Raw genomic sequence first — 21,371 nt, 5'->3', positions numbered from 1 at the left:
AGTGTAAGGAGAAGAGGAAGGAGAAGCAATGTCTTGCAGGGTGTGGGGAGGAACTGCTTTTAGAAAGGGAGAGGGTGTTTGGTTCATGATTGAGTGGCATGAAGGCAAGGGTTTCAAGAAGTACGGGGAAAGAGCTCAGAGGAAAATGGAGGATATCAGGTAGCTTGCATTTTTAGAACTGGAGTTACTTAAATACAGGTAACTTTCTCAGTTCAGTCTGGCTTATGAAAATGTAGTCGTGGATTAAGTAAGGTGATGTATATAGTTGCAGCATTGTGTCAGGCTTTCCCTTGCAGTGAGACACTGTACATTCTCCTTAGGATTAGTCCACCAACAGGAGTGCAGTAAGAGTGTTATCCAGGAGTGCTGGATTGAGACAGGCTTTCATCAACATAGCTGGAAACTTTCACCCCAGACAGCAAAAAGTGCATCTTTCCATGTGGGACTGAGCTCCATTTGAAAGACTGGGAAGTTTAGATGCTCACCTGTGGCAAAGCATTAGAAGAACAGCAGATTGGGCAGGGGGGAAAGGCTGCTCTTGTCCGTGTCCAAATTGTGTGTTGTAGCCTTGGTTGTGTGTTGCTTAGACAGCACTGGCAGGTGGGATCACTCCAGCACTCTGCCCACCCCGATTCCTCTGGTAAGTGGGTACTGTCCTCTGAGCTTGGAGGCTCCTCATTGCAACATTCATCTGAGAGGTGCCTCTCTTCTGCTGTGCCAGTAGTGCCAGCCCCAGGGGTGGAAGAACTGGATGCTCTGCCTGTCTGTGCTTGCAGAGGATGGGTGGAGCCCATCAAGCCTCCCTAATTTTTTTCTGAATTGCAAAAGCTTTGGGAGATGGTATTAGGGCGAGCTGGAAATTATTTACCTTGGGCCCACAAGGGAAAGCCTACCGTTTGTTTAAACCTTTATTACTAACTGGCACAGAAAACTGACCCACACTCATATTGCACGATTGCACAGCTGTATCTTTTGAGTATGGCTGGTGGCTGTCATGCACAGGGCTGATACTCTGCCCTGTGCTAATGACACGAGAGCTCATGATAATTCCTCTCATCAGTGTTTCCAGGGCTGTTAACTGCATGCAGTTTCTCTCCAACTTTTTCATCTCTTCTGCATTGTTTCCTTTTATTCTCCTCTGTGGTCTCTGCTCAGCCCATTACTGATGCCCGACAGTTATGCCTCTGTCGGAGGCATCAGCTTGCTCCCTCCCTGCAGCTTGGGAGGAGCTCAAGAGCTCTGCAGTGCTGCTGGCGGATCACTGCTTTCCTCTCTCCCTTAGCTGGGTACAAGGGTGACTTGTGACTTTCTAATATGCATTTGCTCGTAGATGTTGTACCTGGTGAGACATAGATCCTCAGGCTGGATATAATTGCTGACATCAGTCATTGGGAACAAACCTTTGAAGAAATAGCAATAATAGAGCAGCAAGAGGCTGCGAGGTATCAACCCCAAATTTTTTTGGTCAAGTTTTCCAAACTGATCAGTGTTGACCTAGTACTGATCAACTTTGAAAGCCCTAATCCACACATATGTATTGTATGCGACAGGATCCTAAATGCATTGTGTCTCAGTGCTGAAATATTTAACCATATATCACTTCTCTGTAGTTCAGGTATACTCTAATGTGTAACTACTGAGTCTGTATATAAAATAGGTTCACTTCTAATGACAAATTTTCATTAAAAAGAACAGACTTTTTCAGGTTTTTTGAGGTCTTTTTCTTACCCATTTTCAACAAGCAGACTTTTCTGTCTTAAAGCAAATGCTTCATTAATATTGAATTCATATTTAAAAGAAATTTATTGCTAGTTAACATACACTTGTTGACTGTACAATTGTTTTTACAGTTCAAAATCCATCAAATGTGTGGTGGGAATTTATATATTTATTTCACCAGCCTTATAAGTTACCTTCTCACATATCCATTTGTGGAAAACTTAATAGACTTTAACTTGCTTCATTTTGCAATTTTATGTATTTCATTTCAAGCGTATTTCCTTCTACATGAGTGAAATCAGAACAGGTTATTGCATACCTCAGACTTGTGCACTGTTGCAACTATGTTGTGACATGCAAGTGACGTACAAGATCCCGCTTCTCCCTTTCTTTCCTGCTAAATTTTTAGAAAGATAAATTATTCGTACTGGTTTTGATTAGATTGTTAGTGTAAAGTGAGAAGAGTTCTCTTCCAGCTGTGTTTTGTGCAGCTTTCCTCCTTGCCTCTACCTTTCATCTCGCGTTCCAGTCCTTCAGGAACTGGTCACAGGAAAAAACGTATGAAAGCGCCAGAGCAGCATTATCTGGAAAGGGGCTGGATTTTGCATTCCTTACAAAGTAATCCTTTTAATGGGAAAGGTTATGTTGGCTTTTTTTTGTATAGGCAGTTAATGAGTCTGTCCTGCATCCTTTTGGATCCTAAAATAACGCCTTTTTAACATAGCGCTATCCTTTCAGTTTGATGTGCCTGTGCTGGGTTTTTAGTGAAGTTTTATGATCTCTTTTTTGGGAGCGGGGGGCGCAGGGAAGATGGGTAATTGGGGACATTTTCTTACTATTAACTAGAATTTCTGGATTTCATTTCATATGCTATTTGTAATTTTTCAACAAAAGATTTAGGACTGAATTCTTTCTTTGTTGCTAAACATGCACAAGTATGCTCCATGACAAATCTGGAGTTCACCATTTTTTCCCGTTACTTTCATGTATGTCTGCTTTTCTTGATGTTGGCCCTAGTCAGGTTCTACTGGAAAGCAAAAAAAGCTGATGTGCTTTTGGGTTCCCTCTTAAAGACCAACAACTTGAAGGTACAATGAATAATGACTTGACTGAACCAGCACTGTTTTAAGAAAAGCTAAGCAACTTTACAATGTCCCCATACCCTTTTATTTATACTGTTTAAAAGATGCTAGGGAGAATGAGGAGTGGTGAAGAGTCTTTTGCTTGTATCTGGACCAGGTGTATGAAGTGTTTGGATAACTGGTTCATGTATGAGTAGTCTAAGTGGGTTTTCTTTGCTGAGGGATTGGAGGTTTAAAGGCTTATCTTGCACAGCTGACAAATGACCAAAGGCACCCTGGAGGGCTCACTGGTGGTAACTGAGCTTTCTTTGCTGTTGGCCTTTAAATACATGCTGCTGGGAGCAAAGCTGTTGATTCTGTTTGGGTTACTTTACACCAGTCCTTGCATTTTGACTGCTCCCTCTTTTAGCTCTGATTTGTTTCTGAGAGGAAGAGGAGGGGTGGGATGTTGGCTCCCAGCTCATACCTTGCTGTTCCTTACTCAAGCAAGGTGAGTTACATCCACGCCAAGCCCAATGCCACATCACTAGTGGTGAGACTCTGCGGATTAAATGTGTCACTTCTGAATAAGGAGTTCCTGAATACTGTTTGTTGTGTGGATTAGGTATCAGCTGCACTTACAAAAGTGTTCAGACAGGTGCTATGAATAGGCTTTCCTTTAGAACATCAAAAAGTTTGGTTCAGATGATCAGAAAGGTCACTGCTCGTGTTCTGTAACCTGTCATGTCTCCAAAGCCATCAGCAATGCAGGCACATTACTGGTAAATTGGATCTCTGAGTCTGCTGTGGCAGAAATAACAGCAAGTGTTGCAATGCAAGGACAGATAAGTTTGGAAATGGTTTTAAAATCCAAATATTTTTGGTTGCTGACTTAACGCTGGAGTGCTGCACTTCCGCTGTTTTCCTTCTTTGTACAGATAGGCAATGCTACCAAAGTTGCCAGTGTTAACAGGGGTGAAGAGAGCTTGTGATAAGAGCCCCAGAGACCTGCTTAGCTTGGGCATTCTGCTGGAGCCAGAACTCCTGGGAAGAGGCAAACATGGGTGTGAGACAGTAACTCACAGCAGCACAAAAGATAGTGACATAAGCTATGGATGGCAAGGTTGAGGGAAAAGCAGCGATAAAAACGAAAGGCAGTAGTAGTGAGACTGGTCTAAGGAAATGTAGGATACAGTTGTCCTGACCTCATTGTCCACAGACAGTCTCCTCCAGGTGGTCCATCTCCTCTTTTCCCCCAGGTAGATGCTATGATCCCCTTGTTCTCTATCCCCAGCCCTACCTTCTCTGAGACTTGCTTTTGTGAATGCTAGGAGTGTAATAGTGTATTCTTCCTTCAGGCTACGACTTCTGCCAAGTCCTCCAGTGGTTTGCTGAGAGGGTTGACCGCATCATCCTCCTTTTTGATGCCCATAAGCTGGATATATCTGATGAGTTTTCAGAGGCTATTAAGTCATTCCGGGGCCAAGATGACAAGATTCGAGTGGTGCTTAATAAGGCTGACCAAGTGGACACACAGCAACTGATGAGGGTCTACGGTGCACTCATGTGGTCCCTGGGAAAGGTGATCAACACTCCAGAGGTGCTGCGGGTCTACATTGGCTCCTTCTGGGCCCATCCTCTCCGAAACACAGAGAATCGAAGACTCTTTGAAGCCGAGGCACAGGATCTTTTCAAGGATATCCAGAATCTCCCACAGAAGGCTGCTGTGCGGAAACTCAATGACCTCATTAAGAGGGCAAGACTTGCAAAGGTAAGAAAAGATAAAAACCCTAAATTAATTGAATGAGCAGTCTCTTCTGTCTCTTTCAGTGTGTGCTTTCTCACCCTTCCCAATCTTCCTCTACTTATAAACTGTGTGTTTTTCAGCAAATGGATTGAATTGTCAGTTTTTCAAGGAAGAGGTAGCCACTCAGGATATAGAAGCAAGTAGGAGGAAATCGAGACTTGCACTGGCATGCCTCCCTAACTTTAGAGAAGGGATTTGATGCCTTTTAGGCCATTAAAGCTTGGTAGGGGAGTGAATTTTTTTTTACACTGTGCAGCGAGGTAATCTTAATGTTACTTTTTGGAGATACACCACTTTTTTAATAATAGTTGGTATGTAGAGAACACTTTAAAAAGAAGGGGGGGGGGGGGCAAAAAACCACAACCAAAACTATTCACTTGCAACCTTCCATATGCTTTTTTGCATATTAATGCTTTAATGCATACTGTCAATCAGCTGCTGTGGAAAAACACTTTGACTAAATGCATTTATGTTATACCCTGGAATACAAGACTGATTAAAAGCCTCACTCTTGGCGAAGGACAGGTACTGATGAATTGGAGAGGTGCTTGTGCATTAGATTGAAACTCTTGAGCCTCTCGGATTATATCTTCTTCATTCCCAGTCACAGAGACACTTGGGTGATACAGACTTTGCATCATAATATCCAGAAAAACCCATCTCTCGTTATCCAGGAACATGAGTTATGTGCCCCACTGTAGGTAGCCCCTGTCACTGTTCCCCTTGTTTTCGGCTCTGGAGGAGTACATGCATTGTATGCAACTTACAGTCACTAACTAGTGTGTGTGGGCAGGCTGTGTGTGACAATGCTGTGACTGTCTACAGCTGACTGTTGAAAACCCGTTTAATTTTTGTGATATGTCTCTAGTTATCTTTGATGAATGAGTGGATGTCACTTTAAAGCTTTGTGAATTATCACCAAGTTTTAATTACCTATTTGTAAAACCTTCTGTTTATATTTTACACTACACTAATTTTCAGACTCCCTGCTTAGCTTCATCTGTCCTTTCTTCTCATGGCCTGACTAGAATAAGCTTTGGTTGCAGTCTGAAATATTTCTTTGCCTGTTTCTCTGATTCTGCAGTGAGTTTCTTTTATTGTAGCACTGCAGCTGCTGTTAGAATAACAGTTAAAAGCACTGCCAAGCTTCTTGTTGTTTTGAAAAGCTCAAGAACAAAATGAAAATTGGTGGTTCAAGAATTACGATTTGTCATTTGGAAAATTGGAAAAGAAGGAAAACTAACCTCAGAAATACTTGGGGAGAAAGCTGGTGGTACCAGACAGAAATTCTAATTTCTTACGCAGTTATCAAACAGAATGTGAGTTAATGCAGTTGTCTTGGAACGCATTTTCATGTGGAATTCTAAGGAAAAATGAAGAGGACTTGAACTTACATTGATTGAAGAATAGTTGTGTGGGGATGCATACCACTTCCTATGTTGACTTAATTAACTCTCAAAGTTTTTTTTTGTGGCCTGAGCTTTAGGGCACCCCATAGCAGTTGCTTCTTTGAAAATTCCATTTAAAATCATGTTCCTGATGATGATGTGTTAAAAGTTGCTATGATCTCAATCTGTTTTGTGGATGTTGTTGGCAGCTTTTTGCTTTCATTTGTTACAATCGTTTTGGAAGTGGAAAAGTGTCAGATGGATCATCTTTAGGTGTTTCTATGTAATGTAAAATAAAAATGGATAAAGGTGAATATAAAATACAATGCTCATAGGGCATGCTAATTAGACAGCTATGGAAGGGGGATAAACACTTTATCTGCAGGAAAGCAGCAATGTAATCTTGCCAGTGTTGTCTTTCTATGTTCTAAACTGAACTTAAAACTGACACTCAAAAATCATTTTTTACAGCATTGCCTGGCATTTTTTTTGTCCTATTTCTATGCCACTCTGTTCTTAATCTCTTCTAAAACATATACAGTAACGAAAACCAAAAGCAAACTGTTAACTTGCTGTCAAATTTGGGCATTAGGCTTTTTTCTTTCTTTCTTTTTTTTTTTTTTTTTTTTTTTTTAAGTCCTGTGGCTCACTATCCCATTTTGAAGATGTCAACTGTTCTTATCTACAAGAAACACATGTGCGTACTGGCAGACCTTGGACCACTTAACATATACATGTGAAACTGTTAGTGCTTGTGAACTATAAACATACTTTTCTGGTTTTGCTAGAAGTATTATTTTAAACATAAGATACATAAAATTACTTACAATGATTTATAAACTCTCTTAGAAATATCCCTGTTGAATGAGTTCTGTCATTCTGGAGAAATACTCATATCTGACCTATTAGAAAATTTCATGGTTTTATGCAGAAACCCTGCTTCTTTATGCTGTTTATTTTTTTTTCTCCTCTGTAAAATTTAAATTTACCTGCAATTAAAACGCATGCACTCTTTTTAGACATGAGGAAGTCATGTTGTGTGAAAGTTGTGATCTTAAGACGTGCAAATAAAAACTGGTTACACCGTTTTTCTTTAAAAACAAAGGGATTTTTTTTTGTTTCCAGTAAGCCTCCTAAATAAATAAGGAAAGGAATGGGAGAGCACTTCTCCTGTACAGATTGTGTAAGGTTTGTACAGAATACTATAAAGCACATTATGTCATGTTTTGGTAGGTATTGATTATTATACTTACACCACATCTACATAATCTACACTTTTTTCTCCTGATGTTTTCTTGTGGTAGTCTGTCTTCCCCCAGTCTTCAAAATTTCAGCTTCTTACTGTTTAACGGTTTGATACAAATTCTTACTTTTTAACATTTTTTTTTCTCTGTGTGTGAAAATTGTAAGTAACTTCTGTTTTGGGAACAGCTGCATCCTTTTTTAATGAAGAAGGACCTGAGTTCTGTAAAGATTTATCCTGTTGTGGAAGTCATTTGACTTCAGTGGTCCTGGCCGGGTCGGAGCTTAGGAAAGCAGTTTGATTACGTCAAGTTGTGATAGATGTGCATTGCTTCTAAAAGAAGGCTGCCCTTGCGCTTCCCTCTCGTGTGCAGAACGAGTATCAGTGTCCACACAATGCACTGGATAAGTGAATTCACCTCAGATACAAAGTGCAACCACCGTTTCTGTCCTGGACCAGATCACTCTCTGAGTGGCCAAGCAGATCCTTTTGGTGGTGAAAGGTGGTGGGAGGGCGGTAAAGGGTAAGAGGTGAATGGTTCAGGGTAAGGGTGGCAGGAGGGTGCATGGGCAGGATGGATGTTTTGATGGTAGTGCTGGATTATCTTGATCATGGCGGATGGGAAACTGATCTCTGCAAGTATCAGTGTTTTAGGACTTGTCATCCTAAATTAATGTCTTTCCATATATGCTGTAAAGGTTCTACTTTCCTCCCTAAGGCTTCGCAAGGCAGCCATGGCATGCTGTTCAGTATACTAACTGCTCTGTCATCCTCTGGTGGCTGCATAAATATAGACCATAGGTACTCACTTTTCTGGGAGTAAATAGGTAGGAATGCAGTGTCACTTCAATTAGATAGCCCTGCCACTTAGCACACTTGGATTACTTGAGGCATTATCCCATTGCTTTCCACAATAATTGGTGAGACAAATGGAGTTAGAAATCTCTACCACTGAGACAGGTGGACCAGTATGGCTGGCGCTCTGTGTATGATCCATGCATGTAATGTCAGGACATGGTTTTGGGACCTTGCTTTTTCTCTCACTGTTGGTACTGATAGAATGCTGTACCGTGCTTCTCCTTAAACTGCAAGTGTGCATCTGTATTTCTTTTACATGTGTTTGCTTTCTCTCTGCCCCTCACAGGAACGCTGAAAGCAGCAAAAGCTAGTTGATTAATTGTTCATGTAAACATGAAGTTCCAGAAACAATCGTTGATAATATCTTATCCTTGAACTGACTTAGAGAAACATAGTTTTTCTGTTTCTTTTTATGACCTGGGTGAAGAACACTAATGTTAAGTGTAGATAAACAGTAGTTTTGATTTCAGTTTTGCTTCTTTTTAGGTTCACGCTTATATCATCAGCTATCTGAAAAAAGAAATGCCCTCTGTATTTGGAAAAGAGAACAAGAAGAAGGAACTGATCAGCAGATTACCAGAGATCTACATCCAGCTGCAAAGGGAATACCATATCTCAGCAGGGGACTTCCCTGAAGTCAAGAAAATGCAGGTAAGATGATAGATTACAGTTCCACTGAAATAATACTAACTTCCCAACAGGATTGCCAGATTGGAAAAGGTAGGACAGAGTATCTCAGCATTATAGTTTAGAGTCTTCAGCAATAGAGCAGCTGAAGTGACAGTCAATCGTGTCTGTTAGCATGACTTGGAAGCAGTGCAGAACAAAAAAACCTGGTAACTTGCTTAGTGTATCCACTGATACAGGACTACAGAAATTGCCATGAGGAATCACACCTTCTGTCCTTTTAGTCAATATTTGGTCCCTCATGGCAGACGATACTAAAGGTTTTGTGCAAGTGAAATGGCAGTGGACACTTGGGGATTAAGCTGGTTCTTGTTTTGTGTCCTAAATGTGGGTATTTGTATTGCTTTTGTAATGCTATCATATGCTTGTGTATGTGAAGATATCCTTAGTCACATATGACTCATTTTTACCGTACTCTGTTCTTGCTCTTACTGGTACTGTTTGCCAGTAAGTAATAAAGGCAATGTGTTACCTGAAAAGTCCAACTTAAAACCTATCTCTTCTGAAAATGGTGCCTTTCAGTTTTTTCCTGTCCTTTTGAGCTTGTATTCTATGAAGAAGAGAGATAGAAGTTCTCAATTTATACTCTTATTGTTAACTTTTCAATACCTTTTGTCTCTTGTTCCTCTTTTGAACTTTATGCAATCTTACTAGCAACTTTTTGTCACTTTCTCACCTTTTTGTTTCTGTCCTCTGATTTGAGGTGATTTGTTCAGAGAGTATCCTAGGGAAGAACAGCTAATGTTGTGTTAGCAATGCTTTTCAATTTATTCCTCAAGCCTCAATTTGCAACTTTTGGATCTCGGATCATAGGCTTCTTAAATGGCCTTTGAATTAGAAGATAATTCAGCTTGGAAGCTGAAGAACAGGAGATCAGGAGCCTGCAGTTTGGTCTGACCGTGAGTTAGTCATGAGCGTGATGGAGGATGTTTTCCAGATTGACACTTGCGTATCATTCTGACAATTTATGTGGTACACTTACACTGCTAATCATAGGTTAATCAGCCAGTCATTACTCTATCTATAGGGGTGCACAAGTTTCTTTTATGGACTAAAATATTTGACTTGGGAATCAATTATTGGTATGAGACAGTAAATTATAGATGAAGCACAAGATCTATTTCAGCTAGGTTTTCACAGGCAGGATTGTTGGAAGAGTTTCATGAGTTAGGCTTTAAAAGGGGGTTGTGTGGAAAAAGTTGACTCTTTCTTCCCTTGCCACTTTTGTTGGTGATGCGAAATGAGAGAATGAGAGGTAATCATTTGTCAGTTTGAATATTGAAACAAAATTTGAATGGAACTTTATCAAACTAATAGTACATGTTGCTAAGCCTCAGCAGCAGATGGCAGCAAATATATACATGAGAGATCAGTCACTTCTATAATGAGGAGCAAAATTGTGAGAAAACAAAATTGTGCCAAAACTGATAGCAGGTTTGACCTTTGCTTTCTAAGATTTATTGCAGATCATAAATTTATACTGATCAGTTGCCGTAAATCAGGTGATTGTGTATAAATGTCACCTGAACAGAGTGATGGTTGCTGGTTGGTGGTTTTCCTCCAAGAAATCCAAAGTTCTGTGTGCATGGGCAAAGCCACTTGCCTGTGCTTCAGGTTTCTTGGATTCATATCATTATAGTTCTGATATGTACGGGAGCAGCTCCCTGAGGTGATAGATGTGATTTGTTAAAGCAGTTTGACACCATTTTGAGAGGGGTTTTGGGTGGGGTTGTTTGGGGGTTTTTTAATAGTTTCCACTGTAACTCTCTCTTCCCGGCTAGTATTTTGCATGTAGAAATCATTTAATAATTGCCTAAAGCATTTTTAATTTTCCAGTGCTCTGGTGTAAAACATGCTTGGGCTTGTGTTGGAATAGCACATATCGACTAGTTAAACATCTCACTGAGGTTAGTAGGAGTTTATGTACAAGATGAAAAGTCGGCAGGGACCATATGATTTCATAAGTTCTGGCAGCACTTCTATAAATACGCTGCTGCTGTTATCCCAACTCAGTTTTTCTTTATTGGCAAAGGACACTTCTTCATGACCTAACCACAAACAAGAAGTTTAATCTATAAAATCAGATTAGTCCTGCAAACTCTTGGATTTATTTTTAACTTTAAACGCTTGCATAAGTGCTAGCAGGACTGAGGACCTACTTGCGTGCTTTCTTTGATCTTTGGAAGAAAATCACCAAATGGAAAGTTGTTGGGTAACATTCATCAACTGCCATGTTTTTATGCATTGCCATTTTGAAAATTGTATTGTAAATGTAATTTAATATACAAGCTCATACACTGTTGCAAAATTGTCTTAGTGTGTTTGATCAATATATTGGGTGTATGGTACATATGTGTCAACTCTTCTCCTTCAAGAGGAGTTTCAGTTATGGAAACTGCTTCAGAAGATAACAGATTATTTTAATTTGAAGCCCATTCTTTAACCTCTTCAATGTATTGGAAATGTTTCTAATTACTGTCACTGAAACCTTTGTCATTGGCAGGAGCTGTTGGAGACTTGTGACTTCACTAAATTTCATTCTTTGAAACCAAAGCTAATTGAAGCTGTGGATAACATGCTGGCCAACAAAATTGCCTCCCTGATGAGCCTGATCAGACAGGAAGAGAGCAATATGCCCACAGAGATCGTACACGGTGGAGCATTTGATGGCACCATGGCAGGACCTTTTGGCCACGGATATGGAGAAGGTGCTAAGGAAGGAGCTGATGAAGACGAATGGGTTGTTGCCAAAGATAAACCTGCTTATGATGAGATTTTCTACACTCTGTCACCAATCAATGGCAAAATATCTGGGATTAGTGCAAAGAAGGAGATGGTGACTTCTAAGCTACCCAACAGTGTCTTGGGGAAGATCTGGAAACTTGCAGACTGTGATGGTGATGGGATGTTGGATGATGAGGAGTTTGCATTAGCCAAGCATCTCATCAAGATTAAACTGGATGGATATGAACTGCCTGGCACACTACCTTCCCACCTGGTGCCACCATCTCACAGGAAACCTTTCCAGACAGTAGAGTGAAAAATACAAGAAGAATGAGGATTTTGGAAATCTTTCAACAAACGTGTTGAAACCACCAGAATTTGAAATTAGGCTTAGATCCTTAAACCTCACAACGCATTTCATGCAAGTTACTGAAATTAGAAGCATGGTAGCAGGGAAACATTTGTGTAGCTGTCCCTGCTGACCTTCACTCAGACATGCTTATCACAAGTGCCTTGTATAGATCTATCGTAAGGTGAAAATGTTTATGTAGTCCTGCTTCTGTGTCTTGCTGCCTTTACAACTATAAAGGAGAAAAAGCCATGTATAAAAATCACTGACCTTCACCAAACCTAAATACTTATCAACTGTAAGTTTCTCCAAACTATTTTAAATAGCACAAGGAAGCTCTACATGTTAAATTCACCTGCCTATGCAAGGAACATTTTCTATGCTAAAACATACTTTAGGCATCGAGTGAATGTCAGCATCTCTATAGTTTAAGAAAGGGCCAATATAAAAGGAAATTTTATTTTTGCTCTTTTTATTATTTAATAGGGGGTTAGAAAAAGAGAGAAGAGTAATGGGGAGAATCTTTTAAGTGCTCAGAATATGAGCAGACTTTTTTTAGAACTTTACTGATTATAGTTAGAACTGCAAAATATTAAAATGATTCTTTCAATCTGTCATCATTGTGTCTTGTTATCTGAAGAACTGCTGCTTCAGTTTTATACAGCACTATATGCTCAGATTTATCATTAGAAGAATTGAATCTCCTTTGTTCCTTGGATTTGGAGTTTCTTTTGAGGTTTCAGTTTAGCTGCTCTGCAGACAAAAAATTCCTAAATTGTTCAAAGTGACAGCAGAATGTTTTCATAAGCTAAAAAAAAATAATCACACTTCCACTGAAACCAAGCTTCACTTTCTGTTCAGAAAAGGTGCATTGCTCAAAGTCAGCCTCTTCAAAGCACATCAAATTGTCTCAAGAAATTTTCATTGGTATTTAATTTCTATTTACAGGTAATTATACAGTTATCTCTGTATATTTTTTTATATATAATATTTTTAAGAAAAGTTTTTAACTCTTTCTTTTGCCAACATGTAGCTGACAACCACAAAAGAGAGAGATTCGATTCCTATGGTGGCAGATTTGAAAGACGGGGAGGCTAACAGGAATCTTTACATTGACTGTAATAAATGATAGGCTGGTCCCTCCAGATATTATTCCTTTATTGAAAACAATCCATGAAAGGAATGGATGCTTAATAAGCATTCATTTTTCTGACAACACAAAGTTGAACATATCAGCTGCTTACAACTGATTTTTATCAGTATCTGAAAAGACCGCAGATTTTTGGCCCTGTGAACTTGAGTCTTTCAGGGAGGGCCAATTCTTTTCTAAAATCAAACTTGCAGTCAGATTTGCTCTATGCATGTGAGCAGGAATTGACTTGTATTCCATTTGTAGTATGAAATACCTTACACATCAAAGGTACTGTAGTTTTGAGCACTTTTTCTTTGAGTCTCAGTAAGTGGTAGCAGTAGTGCCTTCTGAGACAGAGCAAGCCAAAAAGTGTTTTAGCATCCTTGCAGTAGGGGTGGGGAGGGAAGTAGTTTGGGTGTTGTCTCCCAGTTAAGATTTTAGTACATGTTCAGATTTCATTTGTAGGTGACCTAAGAAGAGCCTCAGCTTCTTTTTTCAAATCGTACATTTGTAGGTTGTCAGTCAGGCTTAATACTTCAGATCTTTCTGGACCTCTTGATCTTTCTGCATCTGTTCTATTCTGATGTGAAATTACCATGAACTTTGCCAGGGCTCTCCCATGGGAAAACAATGAAGCTATTTTAAGTAATGACAGAACAACACCTTTACCTTGCCAGGCTTCCAGGCCTGTATCAGGGATATCCTGGCATAGTTAAATTGTTCTTGAGAACTTGCTTGCTTTTTTTTTTTTTTTTTTTTTTTTTTTTTAATTCTTAGGTTTTTGTCTTATCGTTCAAGCATACCAACTTTGGGCCTAAATTAAGAGCCAAATTAGCCTTAGTGCATCTCTGTGCACTTTAGTAGAGCTGTGAAACTTGACCATGAGTCTACCTGTGTGACTGTACATCTGCAGAGTAACTGATTTTCTATGTAATTTATTTTTAATTGAACAAAAAGTACTCTATAGACATTGCAGGAGTTGTTAAAGAAAACAGGCTGCAGAAGCAGTAATGTATGCTTGTTTGTGTGTAGTGTCTGCAGTCAGTAACAAATTCATACACCGATGACCAACCTGACTAGCTTAGTAAGGAAAGCCACCAGGAGAAAGCAAGCAAGCTTGTGTATTGTGACTGCTGTAGTGTGGGCAAAGCTGAGAGGATCTGGGAAGTTGCTGGTCTTCCAACTCTGTCTGCCTTACCTTGCTCTTCAGCAGCACAGGGTTCCAGGGGTGGACCCATGTTTGAGTTCCCACTGTGTGTATCTTCCAGGGGTGATGCTCCAAATGCATTGGAGCCATGTGATCCTATGCCAGTAGAAATACCCTCCTTCAGTGAAAGGAGCAGGATAGGTTCTCAGTGATTTTATTTTTCTAGCTTTATTGTTAGTAAAATGGAGAATGCAGCCTTTTCTTCAGTCTCCATGACAGTGTGCTAATTTGGGCTTAGGGGAGACAAATTGAAATGCATCATTTTGATAAGTTAAAATATTTTGTCTAGATGGGATTGAAATGTTTTGCTTTGTTTTCCTGTAGAATTTGGAAGGGGAATGCACAAAGCATGTATAGGAGTAGAGGTGGATTTTCTCTGTTATCTGGTGGAATAGAAGTGTTTCAGGATGGCATGCAGAGCTACATGCATAAATGTATTTCTAGATATGTGGTGCAGTGCACTAGCATCGTACTTAATTGATAGGAATAAAGTACATTTCATGTGGACTTTAAACAGCAGTTTCTTGCACAGCTAAACTGATATAGTAGGTTGCTGTTGCTCAGGGGAAGGGATCTCTTTTCTTACTACCTCCTCGCAGACCCGTGGGCCTACTCCATTTGCCTTGCTGGCTCTCTTGGCTTGTCAGATCCTGCGAGCCCACTCAGTTAGTTAAACCAGCCACACGCAACAGTTTTCGGATAATGTTCTGTGGAGTTTGTGAGTCCATGTGTTAGGAGCATGAGAAGTAAGCAGGATTACCTTCTCTGATGAAATTGTCCTTTTGGTAATTATTGGGAGCTTTTGGTGTTCAGTTTGATGTTACTAACATCTGCTGAAGAAAGACTAAGATGTTGGATTTGTTGGCAATTTTATGCCTAGGATTTTGATTACATTTGCTGTGAGATCATTCAAAACTGTTAATAATTCATCCTGTCTGCTGCCATAAACCAAAATAGACACTGCTGCTTTTACCTCTTCTCCAACTATTCTGCAACACAGTTTTAATTCCCAACCCTAATCTGTTCCCACAGAAATTAATTAGAATTTTGTTATAGATTGGAACAGAAAATGTGGGGCTGCCACTCATAACCACACTACAGGACAGCGAGAGCCTTTTAAAGCTGTGACAGCTTGAAAATGGTGGGTTTACAAAGATTTTTAGGTCAGGGTGAGGTCCCAGTTGTTGGTGATGGTATGGATTTGTGAGGAACCTTGTCTCAAAGCAGCAGTATCGGTCCCTGACTTTCAACAACATCATTCATCCCCATTACTTGAAATGTGCCCTCTTTTTCTTCTCACTTCCTTTCCTTCACAACTTGCACTCACTTTGGTGGCTCTCTGTATTGTTGAAATTCAAGCAGAGTTTGAAGTGTATGGTTTGATGGCTATGTGTAACTTAGCGCTAGGAGAATGAACGTGAAATTTGTTTTCTACTTCACATGCTTACCTTTTCTAATATATTTGTTAAATACTGTGTTTTCACTTCAAAGACCCTCTAATATTTGAGGGAAGGCTTGATCTGTGCAGTATGCTTCAGTCTGTCCAACCAGGCAAACAAAGTTGTAAGTTCATTATTGTTGCACTTTTATTACACAATAAATTCCTTGCAGATACTGTAATATATTTTAATATGCTTTGTAATCATTTTTAGAAAGCGGTGATAACAATTGCTGATTTAATAAACTAATATTGAACTACCTGAGATTTTTTTGTAAGCTTCTTTCTGGAAGGTAACCTTTCAGTGACTAGAATTTTGTAATCCTGCTACTTAAGGCTCATGGGCATAGCAGCTATTTGGCAAGCTGCTTATTTTCTCACCTCAGTTTATGTATCCATAATAGGTTATGGCTATCTCTTTTCTGTGTCCTTGAACTTGTTGCTGAAATTACTGCCCACACCAAGGCTTGAGTCCAGAATTAAATTTATATTTAAAAAGGAAAAAAAAAACCTCTAGCACCTTTCTGTAACTAGCTTTTTATAGCGGAATGTAATTTTGGAGTTTCTTAATGTCTAAGCATGGAAATTTCTTAAAGTCCAAGCGTGGGAGATAAATCAAAAACTTCCTGTGAGGATTGAAAGCTTGAAACTTGAGCTGAGAGGCACTTCTTTTAACTTCAGTGGGGGTACTAACCTTGAAAAAGAAGAGTAGATTAAATAACAGTTTAGCAAAATGTACTTTGTTGATATGTTTGTCCCAAAAAATCCAAGGGCATCTTTCACACTGTGCTACCTACTACTTAAAAATAACCAATTATATCAATATAACATATTGATGTTGTGCCTAAATTAATTCCTTCTGCCCCTCTCCTCCTCTTGTATACACACAACTTACTTGAAGCATCTCCAAAGATACATCTGTGCCACCAGGATGCTACAGTTTAGCTATTGCTCCTACTATTAGCAAATCTAAGATGCTGCAGAGTTAAAAGGGTTTGTATGCAGCAGTGTTAGCTGCTAGTTCCTGGAGGCTACGCTGCTGATGAATTGCAGTGGCTTGTTTGAACTGTTCCTTATAAAAGTCAGAAATAGCTTGGAGAAGATGAAGTTTTAATGGGGTTTGGAGGTGAGGGTTTCTTTTTTTAGTAGAATGGTGTTTTACATACTCCACACATAAGACATTTCAGACTTTGAAAAATTTGCAGCACGCTTCATAGTCAGATGTTCTGCTCTAATCCATGATTTATATTTGGACAACGGGAAAAGTGGATGAATGTCCACACTACCAATTCGACTGTAAGTTTTGCAGTAATTGTTACTTCTAATGTTTGGTACCCTTAAACTGTGAAATACTTCTATTTATGCCTACCATACCATTTAGTTTCTCCAAACCTTGTTACTGGCTCCCATGTTTGATCTATTTGTAAGGGCTTTGGAGCAGACACCACTTTATTCTGAGCATCTCTGGTCCAAGGCTCTATCGTGCTGCAAGTACTAACTGTGAGCGCAGAGGACCTTTTAGAAAGCTTGGCCCTTGGGCTAGCCTGCCTGACTTGGGTAGGAAACCCCAGGACAAAGAGTTGGCTTGCCTTGTGCTGCTAAGACAGATGAACAAACGCATCTGCTGAAGGTGCCTCCCTTCACTCGGGATTCATGGCAATGAGCTATCTTCTGGAAATAAATGCCCAAACCCAGCAAACACCTGTTGTGATCAAAGCACAGTCAGGAGGAGGTGTACATGTTTTTCACAATTATATTCAGAAGTCCTGTATCTATGCAGCTTTTCTGACCTCTGAGGGAAAAATACCTTCTCTCGTGGAAACCATGGTATCGAGATGGGTTCCTCTCCCTTTCCCCACAGGACTTCATGCTAGCACAGACTTGCACCTGGTGATAGACTGTGGGCTCACAGTTACTTTCTGGTCCAGTGAATACTAGAAATTCATTAATGCCAAGTCTATCTTGTTCTCCCACCTATTCTTTTCTCTGAGATGGTCCTCCATGTTCTTTCCAAGGTGTTGCTAGCTCAGCCTTCCATGTTCCACTTCAGTCTGGAGCTCTGAAGATTTCATCGTAATGAAAGTAGCTCATTTTACATGGATGGTATGTATCTCTCACCGGATGCTGTATTTCAGATGCACTGTAAGGTTTCTATGTATGATTATCATTTTTTAAACTTTTTAAACAAGGAACTGATGAAGGATGCTGCTCATGCTTAGTGATTTCCTATTTCGGATCATTCTGTGTTTTTTCTCAACATGCATTCATTTAATGTCTAGTCTGAAAGTAAGAAATTAACCAACAATGTAACTATAACCAGTAAGTTCAGGGTTTGGCAATTTTAGCCTACAATGGAGAGTAATTGCAATTTTTCTTCTTTTTGCACTACCCTGTCTTATTTCTTGTCTGCTAAAATTCTCACCCTTAATGTTAACTGTTTATACAATGCTGTCTTTTGCCAACTACCTTCAATCATTCCACGTGACTGGGTGGCCTTCACAATGAAACTGGGAAGTCGGCTGGGAGGGAGCTGTGATTGTAATCGGTAATCTGCTGACTGGGGCAGTGAGGGACCAAAACCTGAGAGCACACTGTGGCGTGCGCCATCCCTGTGAGTAGGGTGCAGTGCTCTGGCACTAAGGGTGCTGGGAGCCAATCTGCCTGTAAGTCTCACAATTTTATTTCATCGATAAATAGAGCTAAATGTTTTATTACTCCAATATACAAATAGTCGCCTAAAATACAGCTGTAAAGGAGAAGTAGTTTTGCCCTCATGCAGTGGTCTTCCTTAGTAGCAATGAATAAAAATGAAAAAATATGAACCATATGATAAAAATACACTAGTTAGATCCGGCATTGCCAATGCAGTGATTTCTAAGGCCCATTTTCAGTATGATGTTCAAAACATTAAGGCTATTCTATCACTTGAAACCCTTTATCTATGTTTGTATGAAACAAAAAGAGAATTAAAGTCCTCTGTCCCATGTGTTCCTCCCGCAAAGCCTTTGAAGCTCTTATGTTAACTGTTTGCGATTCAGAAACAGAAGGAAAATTTCAAGATAATATAAACAGCTCCAAGAAAAAAAATGTCTTTAATTCATGACTAAACAAGCAAATGTATATTTTCTGTTTCAAAAAGATGACTGAACTTCTTTGTGCCAGGAAAAATAAATCCATCTGATTTTGCTTTAAGCTGTCCTCTTTTTCAAATGCAGTGAGGGGCTCCAGTTCCTTTGGATGATGTAATTCGACTGTTCTGCTTGAATTCTGCTCCCTATTGATGTCATGTCACTGCTAGCCAACTATTCAAAGAGAAAAGCAACTTCTAGTTTAGACTAGAGCATGGGGAGGCTGAGATTTGTAACAGCCCAGCATCCCGGGATGCCGGTTTAGATCCTCCCAGGCAGAGCTCAGCTTTAATAGGAGCTGGGACTCCGTCTGCTGGCACCCTCCTGCCCGCGGGTGGGTGGAACCCTGGGGCGGCTGGTGACGGTGGCACTGGGAAGGCAGGTATGTGGGGAGCAGACGGGGGCTGTGCCTGGGGGTGGTGAGCTGGAGCCTCTCGGGGAGAGAAGCTGAGAGAAGTATTTGGCTATTTAGGGACAAAGTTCAGCTGAGAGTCCTGTGAAAGCAGGGAATCTGTGCAGACTGACGGCTGGAGGTCTCCATGCCTCTCCTAAGTTGCTTTTGACTAACTCCCCAACTTTTCTTCAGTCTTAGTATCCCAAATGAGCAAACAGCTTCTTGCAATAATTACTGCCTGCTGCTTTCTGGTGTTCTCAGTATCCAAAGCGTAGCTCCTCTGTGCCATGATGTGGTCTAAGATTTGCTGTAATTCAAGATGCGGTTAGGAAATATTCTGGGATCACAGTTCATCTCACCTGTGTCCACACTGCCTTGATGAAACCGAACATCAGCTGTTTGTTGGAGCTGGGGAGGGCGGCAGAGGGGAGGGACTGTGGGACCCAGGCTGCAGGCTAGTTTCTGCGCTTACTTGGCATGCTGTGGGCTACAAGACCATGGCCCTGAGAGGGGGCAGCCTTCCTACTCCACAGAGTCAAGGCCCAGATGTTTGTTGTTTTGAGACTTTTACATGTGAAAGCAACATGGCTGGAGACACAGTGGGGGGTAGAAGGCTGAGCTGTCATGCATGTGTTTGCACTTAACAAACTTATTTTCTCTGAGATTTAGGGAACCTTCTCCTTAGCAGAGATCAGACAGGATTTTCATGTACCTTCAGGAATGTGTGTATGCAAAACATATGTAATGGAGGGTGACAGGCTGTGCCAAACCTTTCACCTGAGCCATGTGAATAAACTCAGTCCTCTGCAAGAGCAGGCATGGGTATGGCCACATGGCTTTTAAATTGGAGCTGGCTTTGCTCAGTGGCAGCTCAGAGCATGGATGTAGTAGCTTGGTACAATGAAGGGCTCATTTAGTTACAGGATTGTCAGCTGTGAATGGCCTTACGTAGGGACACTGGCACACAAAGGCATCTGCATCCACCTGTGCAAATGTATTCCCCTCTGGCAGACTCCTCCATCCCAGTGGGTGAGGGCAATGACGGGGGCAAGCCAGTGCTGCCACCTGGAGAGCAGGGCAGGACCTCCACAGGACCAGGGGTCTGCTGTCCTGGGAAAGCTCATGGCTATCAGCCCTCACTCAGGTCAGGGGTGGGAGTGTGAGCAGCAAACTCAGCATCTGCAACCCTCTGCTGGTCCTGTGACTGTTGGTTTTATGCTCTTTGCGATGGGGATTAAACATTTCTTTCCGTCTCAGAGAGGAGCTGGGAATTCACATACGTGTTGTGGGAGGAGGAGGACAACTATGTTTCAAAAAAAACAAATAAAATTTCAAACAGGTAGAAAGGAAGTGTCACATCCCTCTTTGTTTTACATGGTGTTGCCAGGAGTGGAAGAGCAGTGGGGGAAGGGCTGAGGGCAGAGGAGCTTTGGGGCTGCAAGCCAGACTGCTTGGGCATGAGGTCTGTTTGATCTCCATGGTCTCCGTTTCCCTCTTAGGCAGAACAAGGTTGTGGGCAGATAAGAAAGGGTGCTAAAAAAACCTAACATGTCTTACGTGGCTGCTACTTTGCAGAAGGGAATCCCACATCAGGGTCCTTTCTGTTAAGAAACAAGAAAACGCTGCTGCCATTGTGAAAAACCGCTCCAGACTGAAAACAGAGCAAGGGAAGGGTGCTCTTCGGGCCCTTTTCCTCCTTCCTGAGGTCGGTGGCAAGGCTCCCCTTTTCTGCAAAGGCAGCAAGAGAGGGCTCGTAATTAGCCTTGGAGGGGTGATTTTTTCCTGGTCCCTCCAGGAAACTGCACACAAATATTGTTGTGCCCTTCCTCTCACCTTGTTAGGATATGAATAACTGAGGAAATGGCTTTATTTATAAGTGTCACATAAGCATCCACCATTTTAACTTTGAACTGTAGATAGATACTACAGATGGAGATAGATACTCAGGAGTTAATGAAATTTTATACCACATCTTTGATTGCTTTGTATCATCATAAAAAGCAAAGCCAGTGTTTCACACACTTAATCATTTAGATAATAATTAACTTGCAATAGGAAGAAATGCCTGCATCCAGGGCCAATTCACCTACTGGTCCTCTGCCTTCTATTTGATAGAAGCCAAGGACATTTTCTCAACACACACAACCTAGTCAACCTGTACCAGATTTAAGCCAACTGCCTATAATCCTACCTTTAGAAGAAGAACATAGGTATAACTAAAAGCAAGACAGAAAAG

At 40.7% G+C, this 21,371-nt stretch overlaps 1 protein-coding gene across 1 annotated transcript in view; it reads left to right on the top strand.

Annotated features, from left to right (window-relative positions):
- The window catches only part of EHD4 (EH domain containing 4), a 32,508-nt gene extending 16,630 nt beyond the window's left edge, over positions 1-15,878 (top strand). The window contains exons 4-6 of the mRNA XM_076344653.1: positions 4,139-4,551; positions 8,563-8,727; positions 11,267-15,878. Coding sequence (XP_076200768.1) covers positions 4,139-4,551; positions 8,563-8,727; positions 11,267-11,803 — 1,115 coding nt within the window. The 3' untranslated portion in view covers positions 11,804-15,878. The remainder of the gene's footprint in view (positions 1-4,138; positions 4,552-8,562; positions 8,728-11,266) is intronic.
- The last annotated feature ends 5,493 nt before the right edge of the window (positions 15,879-21,371 follow it).

Source organism: Aptenodytes patagonicus, chromosome 7, assembly GCF_965638725.1.
Source record: "Aptenodytes patagonicus chromosome 7, bAptPat1.pri.cur, whole genome shotgun sequence".
Taxonomy (NCBI): domain Eukaryota; kingdom Metazoa; phylum Chordata; class Aves; order Sphenisciformes; family Spheniscidae; genus Aptenodytes; species Aptenodytes patagonicus.
Note: the sequence above shows the minus strand (reverse complement) of the source record. Positions and strands in the feature narration are given on the sequence as shown.